Raw genomic sequence first — 17,654 nt, 5'->3', positions numbered from 1 at the left:
TCATTCCAGGTTGTGTTGAAACGGGGAGCGAGTGGGTGTTATTTGAAGGGATAGCTCATTCCCATGCCTTCTCTATCATCGATGTTTGTTTCTACCTGCTGTCCTTCCATCTTTATTTATTCATTTTCCCTCTTCCAACGCTCCTCCAACCATCACGGACAGGTGCCTTCCTGAATCAGTAGCATCATGTCCCTTCTCTTACCACCAAGCTTACCAAATCAACAAGAAAAGGGATCACGTCATGGCATTCCGCTGGGAAGGCAGTCAGTTTATTTGTTTTCCAGCTTTTATCCTCTCACATCCATACCGCTGCGCCGTCAACAGTCTACAAACACCAATAAATCTTAATACCACAGGCTGATACAGTGACGGCCCGGGCCATCAAGTGAGTGCTGTGGTGCTATATTCCGCCATAACTCGAGTTTGTTCCTGCCCTCCGTTCACAATTCATACCTACATGAGGAAACCTCATGTCCTCGAACAGTTCGATCGCTAACCACCACGCTCTGGTAGAAACGGTATTAAAGCTAGTTCCACTGGATTAATACCCGTTCGACGTAGAGGACGCATCCGACGGACTCCTCATATCCCAAAGCATACAACACAAGACATTACACGGAAACACAACTACAGCAGAAGCCAAATCAACAATGTGTTTTATCATCAATACCGAGTGCGCATGCGGATGCTATGCGTTCGTCTCCGAGCACAAGTGTACACCCCCGTGCCCTGCTGAGGATCCTAAAGTGATTAGAACCGTTGTACTTGCTCACGACTGTCGCCGACCCGGCCATTGCCCGCGTGTGGACGCCTACTGGGCTTGGATGTTCAACAACCAGCTTGCCTCAGCGGAGCATTGGCAAGAATACGTTAAGCTTGCCGAGTCAAAGAAGCTTAATGAAATGGACAGGCTTGAGGTGCTTTCTACGTGGCATTACGCTGATGCGGTACGATCTCCTCCCGAACAACAAGCCCCTTTCTTGCGTCATAGCGTTGACCAAGGCTACCCAAACAGTTTAAAGCCTACGAGGATGCCCAGGGCGATGTGTTGGCAAACCAGCTTTCGCCCGCAATACCATCATCTTCCTCGGCAGCCGCGAATATCCTACCTTTACCTCGTGCGTCTTCAAATGCCATATACTCGTATAGAGCACCTCTGGGCCCCCCCGTAGATTTCGAGTCCGCGGCATCTCGTCGACGGACCCAAAACATCGGCCCTCTGCCTCGCCAATCTGCAGGTCCACCCCCTCCTCCGGTGACCCAAACCAATGGACGTCCGGCTACAACACCCGCAAGGGGTAATCCTGATCAGGCTGATCGACGCTCTGGCCCGCGGCCCACACCCATCGCAAACCCACACGCTGGATCCAACTTTGGAAATGACGCTCTACAGATTCCCCACGCGGGCCCATCTTTTGCTTCCTCCTCTCGTAGGCAGCCTCCAATTTCCAACTTGACCGAGGCTCTTGGACCCCCCCCTCGACTGCGCCCTCGACTGCCTACGGGTTCCGGATTGGGACAAACTGATGAAAATAAGGGCAATAGAGAGAAGAGCAATAGAGAGAAGAGCAATGGAGAGAAGAGCAATGGAGAGAAGAGCAATGGAGAGAAGGGCAATGAAGGGAAGGGCAGTGGAGAGAAGAGCAATGAAGGGAAGGGCAAGAAAAAGGAGGGGACTAGGGGTAATGGGGATGAAGAGGAGGAAAATGGAGTGAATAGCGACGAAGAGAATGCTAATGATGAGAATGGTAACAAGGAAGCGGACAATAAGGAGGGGGACAATAAGGAGGCGGGCAATACGGAGGCGGGCAATAAGGAGGCGGGGAATAAGGCGGAGGGCAGTGGATATGGGAGCAATGATATGGACATTAAGGAGGAGGAGGATAGTGAAGAGGAGCCCTATGGAGAGATTGCCCAAAGCCGATAAACTTGGGATCCGTAACTATGGGTGACGATGGGGACTTGGATAATGTGGATAGAGATGTAGACAAGAAAGCGGATGGGAACCCGGCATGGGAATAAAGGTCGTGATGGACTGAACCAGGAAATAAGCGTTGAAAGACTGTGGCAATAGAAACAAGTGCGGTAGGAGCATTTGGAATATCGATAAAAAATACGACAAAAAGGGGGTGGACTAAAGGGTTAATTATCAACATCCAGTGTCTCCCGTCTCCTTATGCATGCATCAACGACACAAAATGCGCATGAATATACGCATATACATTTGCATTCGCAGCACACGTGCTCCGTTGTGAAGGAAATGCATTTAAGACATTGTTGTAATTACGCTACCTGTACTTGGCTTCACTATCGCACAAAAGCAGGTTGCACTTTCCACTTTTCCCTTTTCTCCCCAATTCCTTGGATTTTCTCCCGTTCGAGATTCACAGATTCCAAGCTAAACATCATAACTCTTCACCTCATGACTTGCTACTCACCTCTCGAGGGCTTCCCGTGAAATCTCAACACGATCGTCGGAAGCAGAGGCGGAGGCGGAGGATATCCTTGCTCACTACCACCAAACGCTGGGAAAGATGGATAAAACGGTTGACCCAAAAAGAGGGCTGGAGGAGCTGACATAGGACGCGTCATGGGTTGCGGGTTGTTGTATCCTTGACAGCAACAACTGCCACCGTTAGGATAAGGAAGCATCACAGGCCCTGAATCATAACCGCCATGTACCGGACAAGACGTTGTACCGGACAAGACGTTAACGGACCCCCAGCCGGGCGCATCGGAGCAAAGCCGGCATATCCTCCACCTCCATACCCAGCATTACTATCAGCACCATAGCTCATACCCCCCAAAGCTGGACCAGCATCACCACCGCCATAGCTACCACCAGCATGAGCACCATAATCCCATTTCCAATCAGCAATCTTCACCTGCCCCTTATCAAGCATCCTCCGTATCGCCGTCGAGCAACGAACATTACCGCAGTCCGTGGGGAGTTCGTAGTATCCCCAACCCCAGGAGTATTCGGGACATTGGTTCCCGCAAGACTCGGTGTGGGTGGATTGGGCGGGGATTTGTTCGTGGCCGCAGGTGTAGACGGGCCAGAGTTTGCGGCACATTTTGGTCTTGGTTGGTTAATTTAGAATGTGAGCATGATTTGCTTTGGTGTTTTGGGTTGGATGGAATGGGCTGGTACTGTCGGTGAGGGACTCAAACGGTTCTTTTATGTATAAGAGATCGCGATGGTTGAAGCTGCCAACCTTGACAATGGATGTATCATAATTCGGGATTAGGTACAGGAATTGATCGACCATGGACACTGAGTATTCATGATTGAGAAAGCCGACAACAAATATGCCCGTTTGCTTCCCTCATGGACCACGGTTGTCGACACCAATTCACATCAATGCGTCACGGAACTCTGAGTTTCTCTTGTACTGGGGACTTTTGGCAAAGCAGTGATATTGCTGGGTCGATATGCTAACTTGAGATGGAACAATCAAACATCATATTCATATATACATATATGCTACGAGACACTCGACAGCTTCGTCACATACGTCCCATAAAGAACTTCGATGATGCATGCAAACAACTTAAGGAAGACACGCTTTAGTTCGTGGCTATCCTTCGTTGTATCCATCGTGCTTGCCTCCTTCCTCCCACCTACCTTACAAAAGTGCAGTGACGCTCCAAAAAAAAAGAAGAAAAAAGAAAAAAAGGAGGAAGGACGACGAGCAACGAAATGTGCCACAAAATTTGAGCCACTGTAGTTGCATCCCATCCTCTCGCACCCGCCAGTAATAGAACCATCCAAGGTACCTTACCTAACAAGCACGCTGCGAAGGGAACCCCCCCCCCCCCCCCCCCCCCCCCCCATGCGTGAAACTTGAATTGGGTGTTGATATCTGGCGCCAGTTTGGATGCGTGAGGACAATGATGACATCAAGCGGCGATTCTCGACGTCAAGAATTAGCAATACTGTTGATCAGAGTCATGCTGATTGCGTGCCCTAACTTTGATTGGGAAGCCGTCGAAGAAACTATAAATAATGAAATCAAGTCATCTTCGCCGGACAATGTTGAGGTTGCTGATGGTTGAGTGTCTTCGGGGCTTTCTTACCGTGACCGAGAGTTGACCTCGCCTGAGTGGGCTCACAAGGCTCATCGGATGATACCCACTTGTATGCGTGTATACACTCAAAAGGAATATGAATACTAAATGCAGTCTCATCAGGTTTTTTTTTTTTAGTTTTTTTTTCCCAACAACAAATGGCAATATTTCCTATGTCGTAGTGTCACAAGGTCGTGTCTGTATGTGAGGTTATCACGCAACCCTTTGCCCCGGCCACGCAATTTGATTCACTGATTCACCGACCACACTCCATAAGTTCACCGACTCACCGAAGATACCGAAACCCTTTCAAACCCATCTCGGCCCGATCCCGGATCACCGAGCTTTCATGCCTTCGCTTGCGGTTACCGCGCCAATGACACCCATACCATCTGTGGATAGGATAGGCTGGTAGGCTATGTAACCGTAACCTGACCTGAGTGACTCCATCGCGCGGTTCTATGAGGCTAGCGGAGGTTGCCAGATTCGCATTACATATGATTATATACTTCAGCCTCAGTTGCTTTTTTCTTTCTTCTTGACATCCTTCTTCCTTTCTTCATTCTTTGATTCTTTCCGGAGGCATCCAAGCGAGGGTCGTGAGGAAGGGAATTTGCAGAGGAGGAGGAAGAGGAGGTAGAGGGTAGTATCTACAAATCGTCCTGTGTTGTTAGATTCCAGAGATGCGAGATACAATATCGAATGAGACCCTGCCAGCCTCCCAAGTCTCCCAGTCACGCCTCCGCAACTTTCGTATTCCAAGCTCCAACCAAAAAGCGCCAAAAGAAAAAAACCTGGGGTTCCCTGGTTTGATCCGCTAGGTAGACATTTTTGGTTTCTTGGCGAGCGAATGAATGGACAAGTGAGAGGGTGAGATAGGGTATGTAAGATGCAAGAAGGGTTCAACTCCGTCTTTCTTTTACATAAGTATCCGGACTGGCGATGCCTTCTTTTCGTTTTATCTCATTTTCCCAAGCTCACCAAAAAAGGAGGAAAAAAAAAAAAGAATTCCGATCATCCCCGGGATGACACCACGGACGACGTTCGTTCCCTTGGTCGGGAGCGCCTCTTTATTCCCGTCTCTGGTGTACACAGTAGGCCCATTGGATCTTGTGTTGACCCGTAGCCGCTGTTCGGGTTGTTGTGACAGGACGAAAAAAAGAAGAGAAAAAGAAAAAGAAAAAAAGATGAAACTTCCATCACAAGTTCTTGTGCGCCTTGGCGGTTGTGATTTCAGATACTTTATCAGACCACGTTTGATGAGCTTACAACTTTCCACTCTGAAAGGTCCCGATCTCTTTTGTTGCCAAGATCCCCATGGTTGAATCCTCCTTTTCTTATTAGTTTTGTTAGTTTTTGTTCTGGCGATCCAAGTGGTCTGAGATATCCCAACCCCAACAGTAGCTTTTGAGTTTTACGTTTAGCGCCGACCTACTTCCCCCTCGTCCCCTCCCTATACCCGCATGCCATGCCATGCCATGCAGACGTGTGTGTGCAGTGGAAGCAACCGCCGGCGCTGGCTCTGGATGGATGATCTGATACTCTATCAGATCAAGATCAGCATTCATCAGCACTCACTCACAGGAAACCCCCCCCCCCCCCCCCCCCCCCAAAAAAAAAAAAAAAAAAAAAAAAAAAAGGAGGGGTGGCCAGGCAGTGATCAAAACCGAGAAAAAAAGGAGAAACGTAAAAATTTCGAAATTATAGTCTGATTCGGAGAGGCTGAGAGGTTGACTGGCACACTGGTTGAGCCTCCCACGGCAGGCAACCCGCCTGCCCGTCCGCTCGGCATCCCCATTCCCGTTAGATAATTATTCTTGGCTTTTTTTGCTCCGGCTCCGAAGAAGGAGGGAAGGAGCAAACCCCCTGGCCTGGCCTGGGGTCTTTGTGATCCCTTGGATTCTCGGGAGCTTTCACTAGGAGCGAGGCTTGGTCGCTTGGTCGCTTCCGCTCGGAGCATTGGGCACTTGGGACACTTGGTCCCTTGGTCAACGATTTGCCGGGTGAATGGGCAGATGGAATGTTTACCAAGCAAGAGGTGCGAATGCTGTAGTGTTTGGTTTCTCCTGGAATTTGTGATAGGGGCTTACCACAGTGGTAGTGTCCGGGAGTCCGTTGTTTCACTCCCTAACTGGGACGGAACTACAATCTTCTGTGACTGATGTGAGTGGCTGGTGGTTGCACTTGCCAACGTTAGGACTGTGATAGTATAGGGTTATGTATGTGTGATTTCCGTATATTTTCACGACTAGCCTACAACCTTGAGCTAGGTACAATTCGCCACTTCAAGGGTTACGGATATGGCGCAGAGATTAAAGAAACGACTTGGTTCAGTTTGCATGGTTTGTAAACCATGTGGAGTGTGGAGGCAGTGTGGAAAGGATTTGTGCTGCTGGGACCAGAGGCCTAATGTAATAAGCGTTGCCCGTATCCGGCGCCGAACGAAACGAAACGAGCAAGTTAAAAGAAAAAAAAAAAAAAGTGAAATCAAGGGTTGGCGGTTGGTTCAATCCATCGCTCGATTTCGCGGAAACGGTGGTGCGAGCCTCGTGCTTGCTTGGACCAAATAGCACGACCGTAATAATCCTTGCCTACTACACTGCACAGGATGGATATTAGTTTTCAAGGTCTTTTTTTTTTTTGAGAACTTTCGGGAAGGAAAAGAAATCAGAGACAAGGTGGTGAACATCTCCGGTTGCCCCGATCTGGGCAATTCTTGGCTTGGTGTTACCGACCCGAGGCTGGACCTGTCTCGAACTGCTTTTTTTGTTGTTTCTTTCCTCCTCTTTCGACCTCGTTCGGTTCTTTGCATTTTCTGACTGAGCCAAAAACGGGCAAGATCTGACATTCGGGAGGTAACCAACACAATCCAAACAGATGAATTGATGTGGATGACAATGTCTCTTGGTACAAGCCATGTCGGCTTGGGTTAATGTGAAGGGTGTGTCGCTCTTGTGCCTTAATAACAAGATAAAACAAACGAACGGCCTTATCGCAATTTGTCGATCACGCCAATTTGTGCTATGGCTTTGTTTTTTTTTTCTCGTGCTCCCTTTCAATCTACGCGCCATTCGGCTGACAGGTGGACAAAAGGGGATAAAGAGCGAAAAAAAGGTCGAATCTGGATTCGGTGATCGACAATTGCCACCTGACCGCTTTTCAGGGTCCTGGGCCACCCACCGGGCCATGGGGAAGCGGCCTGTGGAGTTCTGAATGGTTGCCATGAGCTGCCTGCCATGCTGTGTTATGGACATTGTGGTGCTGTCTGCGAATGGGAGGCTGACATGGCAGAACGGACAGGAACTTCTAAGAGTTCTGGAAGGCCTCAAGTGCGAGTACATACTGTGTGTCCATGTTGTTGTTTTCCTGGGAAGTTGGGATGTCAGCCTCCATTCGGATATCAAGCCGTTTCAGTATTCAAAACGTAAACGGGAAGCGAGACAAACCCGCAAGATTATGTAGTCATGTGAGAGAAAACCAAGGCTTCCGATACTGTCACAAGTAGGGGGATCCCATCAGTGCGGGTATGTCAGCTCAGATCCACGTTTTCCTCTTTGTTGGTTTAGATATTGATTATATACTTCATTTTTGATGCGGCTCGACTTACACGAGGCTGGGACATTGGCTAACAAACCAGCAAACATACCATACAGTCGACCATCTTGAACGGCGTTCCCATGGTGATTTACTTGTTGCGTATACGATGTCGCTTTCTCTTGTTGTTATGAAGCCATGATATCTCTCGTTGGATCTATCCGCCAGCTGATGCTCAACATGAATCGTATGGTGTTAATAACATAACACTCTGCAGTTTCAAGCGAACGTTCGGACGGAACTCCGTTCGGCGACGTCGGCTATGATGGCAAGGCCAGCTGAAAAAAAATGTCAGTGTGTCACGGTTGCCGCCGTTGTCAGTTGTCTGAATCGTATTGAAGCTTGTGTTTCTGCAACAGGCAAGCCCTGCCATGTCTTGCACTGGTCTCTGTTTCCACGTCGTCAATTCAGTCTTCACCGCCGCGAATTGCACCTGAAAGAACAAAATCGAATCTTGCTGGCCCAACAACAACGGCGGCTTTCGCAAGAAGAGACGAAAGCCAGAAGTGACGTAGGTGGCTGTCAATACACACGTTGAAACCCGCTTGCTGGCCATGACCATGTCGTTATTAGACGAGGGGAAGCTCCAGGAGTGTTGGGCATCGTCCGGGGCGCCCGTTGAGAGATTCGAGCCTGGGGAAGTCTGGAAGGAGGGGTAAACATTTGACAGGTGCAGGTGTCTTGCGGTGTAGTGAAGGCTAAATAATGGGGTCGCGTGCGCTGCGGATGAAACCGATTTTGACATGTTGTCGACCCGTGCCATGATCTTGCTTGCATTCTTTTGGTCCGTCTAGTGGCCGGTTATTGGACGGGAGACTATGCCATGGCAATCATTCGAATGTGCAATGGTGAAGCTTGCGAACGAAAAGAAAAAATGGCAAGTGGATGTGGAATGGAAGGTGTTGGCTCTTGCTCTCTCGGTCGGTGTGACGGGGCAATCATGTGTGAGAATTCTTGGAGAACACTGTGAGTCTAGCCTCTTCGGGGTTAGTATACAGTATTTCGTCGACTGTACTGCCAAAGTTGGGGAAGGAGGGACTCCAACTTTGAACGCTTCTCGGAATTCGACCTGTTCAGTTCTTTCCGTTTCCTTCTGCCTCCCGTCTTTTGGGTGCCCAGCGTCGCCAGTTTTCAGTGGCCTTCAGTTGGGTCGCAATACCAAAAAGTTGGGCGTTGCAAGGAAATGATGGGTTTGTGATTTTCATCGCCCACGATATGCCGGACGGGTTCGGTGAGGCACTGAGGCTCAAACTAAGGCGGGTCCCGCATCTAGAACTCCTTTGCCTGCCACAAAGCTGGAACTGTTGGAAGCACACGGTTCCATTCCGACATGCGAACTGCAAGCTGTGAACTGCTTTCTCTGGTTCCGCACACCTCACAGGCTCACCTTGTGATCCCGCGTGGGACGGTGAGTTATGTGCACTGCATAGTAGCCAGCGGTTACCTTGACAAGGGCCGACTGCGACCAGGGGAGGTTTCCAAAGGTAGTATCTTTGCTCTCGATTGCTCAGCAACTTGTTTGTGTTTCTGCGGTCGAGGCTATCTCCAGAGCTTCTTTGATGAATCTAGCTGGTGCCCGCTGTTGATACTGGGGTCTTTTTCGTAGAGCCGGTTAGCTACAACCTGCATCGGAATGCCTTGACTGGCAACTAGAACCTGTAGCGCTGCAGTTAATATCTCGACCTCTGTTCATGTATGATAGGTCTAGTCGACAGAAGGCGATGAAGACGGGGGAAGCAACCCGGTCTTGTTCAACGTGATGTCTCCGGGGTCGGTTCTCTCAGCTGTAGTCTGGATGTCTGTACGTGTACGACGTTGAAGAGGTGGTGGCGTTGAGCAACCCCGCAACCCGTTTCAGGCGACTGGTGTAGGAAGCTACACTATTGCGCATGGATATGATACCGCCAACCATTGATCTCCATGGCATTGCTCGATCGTTTTGTTGTGTTGATCGGAGATCAATGGTTCCCTATTGTTTTTCTTTTCAGGACGCCCGATTACTGGCGATTCGGCGACCATGCCCAGCCGCCAGATGCGCAATAAGAGACAAAATTGGGTTATTTGCAGCATCAAGCATGACCTGACTGCCTTGACTGCTCTAGGACCGGCCGGCTGCCACGACTTCAAGTCGCACGGTAGAGAGAGTCTTGTGCAAGGCGCCATGTGTACCATCGTGTGTGCGGGTGTCCATGCGTGCCATCTGCCAGCTGCCTGACCACAGTAGGTGACCTGACTTTTTCCCACAGAACTGGTCGCCTTGGGTCCCCTACTCCCCCTTCTGGGATTGAGGTCCGGACCCGAGATGGGAAACGCGAGTTAAGCATGGTGTTTCTGGTGGTAAATGTCAGCGATGCCCCTGAGATTCCGATTTGGGGTTTTGCGGCCTTGCTCTCTGCCAGGGAGGGGCAGTCGAGATATGTGTGGTCGTCGAGACAAGAACATGTCCAATGTCGAGACTTTGTGTTCCGTTCGTGCCGTCGCGTTTCCTTTTCTATTTCTTTCCAAACTCCTACGATCAGACCGCTTCAACTGAAGAATTCCAGGCACGTCCTTGGTTCCCGGGCGGAAGCTCCCCGTCCCGGCAGCTGTTGCCGGTCTGTGTGCTCGCCGTCCCTCCGTCTTCGTCAGAACGGGACCACGAGATGGGACGAGTCAGGCTCAAGGTTGACAGCTGGCGTGTGAAAGTGTTGCCGCTCATACTGTCCCAGGTACCGCCTGTGCACCACCAAAGGACAGGCCATTCAGGGTAGCTGCCAGTGCCAGGCTGCTGTAGCCCTTGATACCACCTGCACGGCACTGGGTTTCGGAGTCCGGACGGTGGGCGCCGAGTGGCTGGAAAAAACGGTTGACTGAATGATTGTAAGAAATCAACCCAAGAAATGCTCAAGGGGTCTGCTGTAGACGCAAAGCACAGACCATCCCCTCAGGTCCCCAAGGGCCAAGCATCAGCACCAAGAAGCACCCAAGACGAGTTGCCGTGCAGGAAGCGCAGGGCAGCGCTGATCCCTCCCTTACTGGGCGGCTCGGCCGGCAAACCCCACCAGCCTACCCCCATCCCGTCTCTGCGTGCCTCTTGTCGGGCTGTTGCGCTGTGCAGTGATGCGAACTGTAAAGAGCCAAAGAGGAAGAAGAGATTGGACGGACTGTGAGTGAGCACTGGAGAGGCTTCTCTTTGACTTTTTGACCTTTGGTGTTTTGCCTTGCCCACCAGCAGTCTGCTCTCCTCTCCAACAACACAACAGACCACATTCAAACCTTGATCGTTCTGTCCGTCCTCCACTTGTGGCCCGCGCGCCGCCATTATCCTTGTTGGCCAGCCTGGGCCCTGTCTCTTTCTCGTCCCATCCGTTTTCCCCTTCTCAGAATTTCCCCATCTCTCAACGCAGCCTTTCCGCACTTACCTGGACGCTCCGTCCACAGCACACTGTGCCAAAGTCTCTGTCCAAACCTCGACCTCCCTAAGAGCCTACGCATTCAACAACTCCCATCTACCAAAAAGTGAAAAAAGAGAAACCGACCCCAGAACCTGAAGGGAGAGTGACGAAATACCTACCTAGGCACAACAGTTTGAAAACCAAAATTGAACAAGAACAGAAAGCCATCTCCACTACCTAAGAACTTAAACGGACCACACACGAGCCAATCCAGCCATTCAACGCTCAGCGCCCGCCCCCGGCCCGGTCCCACGGCACTAACAAAAACGGCACTGTGCTGCTCTAGAGTGTAGCGCTCCGACTCTGCACTTTGCACCAGACTCGCTCAAACAGCCAGACGGGACCGCAGTGCCCTGCCCTGCTGCGGCCCCGACGAGTCTGTTTTCCAGTCCCCCGTTCCAGTCCCCGTTCCAGTCCCGTCCATCCAGGAGCCAGTGATCTGATCGTATCCGACCCATTCTCTCCAGTCTCGCCCAAGCCAGCCAGTCGAGAGCCACATCCCAAGTCCAGGCACCGCTCGATATCTCTCCTCTTTCTCCGCCTCACTCTCTCAACCTGGCCACAAGTGCCCACCACCACCGGGCCACCACCACTCACCACCAACACGGGCTCGTTCAACCAGCATCCCAGATCAGCACAAACCACCCCGAGGAGCCAGGGCCCAGCAGCAGCAGTTGAAGTTCCCAGCAGTTCCAGTCCGCATTCCGCAGTTGTCCCCAGGTCAACAGCGACCACAGACTGAAGCCTAAAGGGAAAACAGTCACAACCTCCGCTGCCGCTGTCGCTCCGAGTCCCCAGTCCCAGGCGCTACCTAGCCACGGAGAAAAACGACCAAAAGAGGCAAACAAAATCTCCTACTACTAGCACCGAGGCGCACCATCGAGCCTCCTCCGAGCCTGAAGCCTCAGCTCCTCTCTCCTTTCGCCGCGATACAATCCTTTTGAAAAACACCATTCCCACCCATCGCGGGACCCGGCCATCTACAAACAGTGAGCCCACCCCCAACAGCACTGTCCTTTCATCTGAAACCTCAACTTCCCCAAATCCTAAAAAAAGTACCTACGCACGCGCTGCATTATTCACGTTGCTGACGATCCCCTGCTTTCAAGACCACAACCCGACGCTTTGCATTGCAGTCCGCAACACCACATCAACCTACCCAACAACCAGCCACAAACCACCAGAGACCAGAGGTCGAACCCACGCCGCTCCCTCTCCTCTCGAGTCCATCTCCCATCTCGATTCAATTGAACGCGCCTTATCAGTACACCCGCAAACGCCCATGAAGTCGCAAGAGTCGATTGTTTCCCATTAGCATCCGCGCCTTGCCCGACTGCCGTTTCCTGCTTTTATTTCGTCCAAAGGCTCACGGCGCCAACAGGCCGTAGCCCAATATCATGACTGACGGCCCAACTCTCGCAGCTATTGCTGCTCTCGTCAAATCCTTAGCCGTCGACCCGGCTACTACCCAGACTTCTGGACTTCGCCCGAGCACCCATGTCAGGCTTCCCGGCCCCTATACCCGTGAGAAGGGTGACTTGGAGCGAGAGCTCTCCGCTCTTGTTGTCCGTATAGAGCTGCTGGAGACTGCCGCTATCGCTGCCTCTCCTCCAGTTATGCCCGATACGCCAAATGCGACACCCGATGCGCTGTTTTCAGAGTCCGCCCTTTCGCCATCTTCCGAAACGCCTGATCCTCGCTACCCCGCTCCGCTACCGCGGAATGGCTTCATCGACGAGGCCCTGGAGGGTCTCCGCGAACATGTCGACGACCAGTCCAAGCTGCTTGACAGCCAGCGTCAGGAGCTCGCCGGTGTCAACGCACAGCTGATTGAGCAAAAGCAACTTCAGGAAAAGGCTCTTGCCATCATCGAACAGGAACGCGTTGCTACCCTCGAGCGGGAACTCTGGAAGCACCAAAAGGCCAATGAGGCCTTCCAAAAGGCTCTCCGAGAAATCGGTGAGATTGTCACTGCCGTTGCCAGGGGTGACTTGTCCAAGAAGGTCCGCATGAACTCGGTGGAAATGGACCCGGAAATCACCACTTTCAAGCGCACAATAAATACAATGATGGACCAGTTGCAAGTCTTCTCCTCCGAAGTCTCGCGTGTCGCTCGTGAAGTCGGAACCGAGGGCATTCTCGGTGGTCAGGCTCAGATCGAAGGCGTTGACGGCACCTGGAAGGAACTTACAGACAACGGTACGTTTCATCCCATCTTGGCAACCGCAATGGCCCATTTACTGACCATCATCTAGTCAACGTTATGGCCCAGAATCTTACCGATCAAGTGCGAGAGATCGCTTCCGTAACGACTGCTGTCGCCCATGGCGATCTTACCAAGAAGATTGAGCGCCCCGCCAAGGGCGAAATACTTCAACTCCAACAAACCATCAATACAATGGTGGATCAGCTACGGACTTTTGCCTCTGAAGTTACACGTGTCGCCAGAGATGTCGGTACCGAGGGTATCCTCGGTGGTCAAGCCGACGTTGAAGGAGTCCAGGGCATGTGGAACGAACTAACGGTTAATGTGAACGCCATGGCCAACAATCTAACAACCCAAGTCAGAGATATCATCAAGGTTACTACCGCTGTCGCCAAGGGTGACCTCACACAAAAAGTACAAGCTGAATGCCGCGGTGAGATTTTCGAACTGAAGAAGACTATCAACTCTATGGTGGACCAACTACAACAATTTGCTCGCGAAGTTACAAAGATCGCCAGGGAGGTCGGAACCGAAGGAAGGCTCGGTGGCCAGGCCACCGTTCACGATGTCCAGGGTACTTGGAGAGACCTCACCGAAAACGTCAACGGCATGGCCATGAATTTGACCACGCAGGTGCGAGAAATTGCAAAAGTTACTACAGCCGTCGCCAAGGGTGATTTGACCAAGAAGATTGGGGTCGAGGTTCAGGGTGAGATTCTGGATTTGAAGAACACCATTAACACCATGGTTGACCGTCTCGGTACTTTTGCTTTCGAGGTCAGCAAGGTCGCCAGGGAAGTCGGCACCGATGGCACCCTGGGTGGTCAGGCTCAGGTTGACAATGTGGAGGGGAAGTGGAAGGACCTCACGGAAAACGTCAATACCATGGCCAGCAACCTTACATCTCAGGTAAGCTCCTATCGTCTTTTACAGGATGTGCTGTATGCTAACTTTTTCAACAGGTCCGTGGGATCTCTACCGTCACACAAGCCATTGCCAATGGTGATATGAGCCGCAAGATCGAGGTTGAAGCCAAGGGAGAGATACTCATACTCAAGGAGACTATCAACAACATGGTTGACCGGCTTTCCATTTTCTGTAACGAGGTGCAGAGAGTCGCAAAGGATGTCGGTGTGGACGGTATCATGGGAGGACAAGCCGACGTTGCTGGCCTGAAGGGCAGGTGGAAAGAGATTACCACCGATGTCAACACAATGGCGAACAACTTGGTAAGTGTTCCCACCAGCACTTTTAAAACGGGGCCTTTTGCTAACCCCGTTTACAGACGGCCCAAGTGAGAGCTTTCGGCGACATTACAAACGCAGCAACAGACGGGGACTTTACAAAACTCGTCGAGGTAGAAGCCTCAGGCGAGATGGACGAACTCAAAAAGAAGATCAACCAGATGGTCTACAATTTGAGGGACAGTATCCAACGTAATACCCAAGCCAGGGAAGCCGCCGAACTGGCCAATAAGACTAAGTCCGAGTTTTTGGCGAACATGTCCCACGAAATTCGAACACCCATGAACGGCATCATCGGCATGACACAGCTCACTCTCGATACTGATCTGACGCAGTATCAGAGAGAAATGCTCAACATAGTCAACTCCCTGGCCAACAGCTTACTGACCATTATCGACGACATTTTGGATCTGTCCAAGATCGAAGCTAGGCGTATGGTCATCGAAGAGATTCCTTATACGTTACGTGGCACCGTCTTCAACGCGCTCAAAACTCTCGCAGTCAAAGCAAACGAGAAGTTCTTGGATCTCACATATCGGGTCGACAGCTCCGTACCCGACCACGTTGTCGGTGATTCCTTCAGATTGCGCCAGATTATTCTTAACCTCGTTGGCAACGCTATCAAGTTCACCGAGCATGGTGAAGTCAGCCTTACCATCCAGAAGGCCTCCTCAGTACAGTGCGGTAATGATGAGTACGCTATCGAGTTTGTCGTTTCCGATACTGGTATCGGTATTCCGTCGGACAAGCTCGATCTTATCTTCGACACTTTCCAGCAGGCCGATGGTTCAATGACCCGCAAGTTCGGCGGTACTGGTCTCGGTCTCTCCATCTCGAAGCGTCTCGTCAACCTCATGGGTGGTGACGTGTGGGTGAAGAGTGAATATGGTAAGGGTAGCAAGTTCTACTTCACTTGCGTGGTCCGCTTGGCCAACGACGATATCGCCTTGATCGCCAAGCAGCTCAACCCTTACAAGGGTCACCAGGTCCTGTTCATTGACAAGGGCCGCACTGGACATGGTCCTGAGATCGCCAAGATGCTTCACGGCTTGAGTCTCGTCCCCATCGTCGTCGATTCGGAGAGGAGTCCTGCGCTCGAGAAGGCCAAATCTGCCGGCCAGTCGCCCTACGACGTGATTATTGTGGACTCGATTGAGGATGCTAGGCGCTTGCGGTCTGTTGATGACTTTAAGTACCTTCCGATCGTCTTGCTAGCACCTGTCGTTCACGTCTCGCTGAAGTCTTGCCTTGACTTGGGTATCACGTCCTACATGACGACCCCTTGTCAACTCATCGACCTCGGCAACGGCATGGTTCCTGCTCTTGAGAACAGGGCCACGCCGTCGCTGGCAGACAACACCAGGTCTTTCGAAATCTTGCTTGCCGAAGACAACACTGTCAACCAGAGGCTAGCAGTCAAGATCCTGGAGAAGTACCACCACGTCGTCACCGTGGTTGGAAACGGTGAGGAGGCTGTCGAGGCCGTCAAGAGGAAGAAGTTCGATGTCATTCTTATGGACGTCCAGATGCCTATTATGGTAAGTCAAAGCCGACTTTATGAAATAAGAACCTGATGCTAACAGTTTCATAGGGCGGTTTCGAAGCCACGGCCAAGATTCGCGAGTACGAGCGCAGCCTCGGCAGCCAGCGCACACCCATCATTGCCCTCACGGCCCACGCCATGATGGGTGACAGAGAGAAGTGTATCCAGGCACAGATGGACGAGTATCTCTCCAAGCCGCTGCAGCAGAATCATCTAATCCAGACCATTCTCAAGTGCGCGACACTTGGCGGACAACTGCTCGAGAAGAACCGAGAGCGCGAGCTCACTCGTGCCGCCGACGCCGTAACTGGCGGCCGCCGCGACAACGGCATGTACTCTGCCAGCCAAGCTGCGCAACACGCTGCGCTCCGCCCACCCCTTGCTACCAGGGCCATCACGGCCGCCGACAGCCTCGTCTCCGGCCTGGAGAGCCCGTCCATCGTGACGGCGGACAAGGAGGATCCTCTGAGCAGGGCATGTGCAAGCCTCTCCGAACCTAACATCCATGCTGCAAGCTAACCGTGTGGATGAGTCGATTTGACTTTCGTTGGAGGAATATAGCTGGTCATACGAGCTCATACTGCCAGTCTTTGATTAACACGTCGCGCGATATCCGTCTTCGTCGTTCAGCAAAGCCAGTCAGGTTTGGTGTCTTTATATATACATTCGACAACGCGATACGTACCAAGCAGTGGCCGCACCGCTTAGGGTGGTAGAAGGGTTTCGCGAGATGGGATGAAAGGAAAAAGAAACAAGGGAGGGGAAGAAAGAAGGGAAAGGATGGAAGTGGATGGAGTCCTGTGTTTGTCATTTTTTGTGTTTGTGTGTCTCTTGTCCGGTACCCGGGTTCAAATCAGGTTCTTTAAGGTCCAAAGGCGGTTTCTGTTGTTACCAAGGCATTGATTGAAATTATTACTTGCGGCTGGTTTGCTAGTTTTCTTCGAATTTTGTATGTCCTTGTCCGTCGCCGCTCGTGTCGGCTCATCTCTCTCGTCAAAGTATTATTTTACTGGTTCAACTTTCGCTTGCCGCCGCTCCTCGTCTGCTCTTTTTGGCTTTTTGGCTTTTTGGCTTTTTGGCTTTTTGGCTTCTGGCTCTCGTTGTATGGCTTGCTTGGCATTGATGGTTACGTTACTAAGATATGGCTATCGTCCGTGTGTGTCTCCTTGGACCCTTGGACCTGGGGACTTCTGGTTTTGCTACTTAGCTGCGTACGTTTCGTACTCTCCTGACTGGGTTCTCGAGAGAGTGAGTCTTTTTTTAATTACATGATACCTACCTGCATTACCACTCACACTAAAATATGATCTTGCACGTTATGTTATCAAAGTGATACTTTACGATGGTTGATGGTGTGTGTTTACTTTCCTCATGCTGCTGCTGCTGCTACTGCTGCTATGAATAAACACGGAGACTTGATAACAACGGGACCAGTCAGTCAGACTTCCACCACCTACTTTCATTCACTAGTGTAGGTAGGTAGGTAGGTAGGTAGATTGGTAGGTATGTATGTTAGGTCGACCATGAATATACACACACATCCGTCCGCCCGTCCCTTTCGTATT

The 17,654-nt window shown here is 51.3% G+C and overlaps 3 protein-coding genes across 3 annotated transcripts; 2 read left to right on the top strand and 1 right to left on the bottom strand.

Moving 5' to 3' along the window:
* Positions 1-650: 650 nt before the first annotated feature.
* On the top strand, positions 651-1,927 carry SMAC4_00618 (uncharacterized protein; the record flags this gene model as incomplete). The annotated part of the gene is made up of 2 exons (XM_003352022.1): positions 651-947; positions 1,016-1,927. The coding sequence occupies 2 exons, from the start codon at positions 651-653 to the stop codon at positions 1,925-1,927; spliced, it is 1,209 nt and encodes a 402-aa protein (XP_003352070.1).
* Positions 1,928-2,651: 724 nt separating this feature from the next.
* On the bottom strand, positions 2,652-3,074 carry SMAC4_00617 (uncharacterized protein; the record flags this gene model as incomplete). The annotated part of the gene is made up of 1 exon (XM_003352021.1): positions 2,652-3,074. One exon carries the CDS (start codon positions 3,072-3,074, stop codon positions 2,652-2,654), a length of 423 nt encoding a protein of 140 aa, XP_003352069.1.
* Positions 3,075-12,130: 9,056 nt separating this feature from the next.
* Positions 12,131-17,454, top strand: SMAC4_00616 (uncharacterized protein). Its single transcript, XM_003352020.2, has 5 exons — positions 12,131-13,295; positions 13,352-14,211; positions 14,265-14,531; positions 14,588-16,084; positions 16,138-17,454. The coding sequence occupies exons 1-5, from the start codon at positions 12,494-12,496 to the stop codon at positions 16,606-16,608; spliced, it is 3,897 nt and encodes a 1,298-aa protein (XP_003352068.1). The 5' UTR covers positions 12,131-12,493; the 3' UTR covers positions 16,609-17,454.
* The last annotated feature ends 200 nt before the right edge of the window (positions 17,455-17,654 follow it).

Source organism: Sordaria macrospora, chromosome 1 (genome assembly GCF_033870435.1).
Source record: "Sordaria macrospora chromosome 1, complete sequence".
NCBI lineage: Eukaryota > Fungi > Ascomycota > Sordariomycetes > Sordariales > Sordariaceae > Sordaria > Sordaria macrospora.
The sequence above is the reverse complement of the archived record's forward strand: the minus strand, read 5'-3'. Positions and strand labels throughout refer to the sequence as shown.

Excerpts from the sequence above, each read along its gene's own strand:
- SMAC4_00616 (XM_003352020.2), top strand. The coding sequence starts at position 12,494 with ATGACTGACGGCCCAACTCTCGCAGCTATTGCTGCTCTCGTCAAATCC. Across the intron at positions 13,296-13,351 it reads GAAGGAACTTACAGACAACG|TCAACGTTATGGCCCAGAAT; the intron begins GTACGTTTCATC and ends ACCATCATCTAG. Across the intron at positions 16,085-16,137 it reads ACGTCCAGATGCCTATTATG|GGCGGTTTCGAAGCCACGGC; the intron begins GTAAGTCAAAGC and ends ACAGTTTCATAG.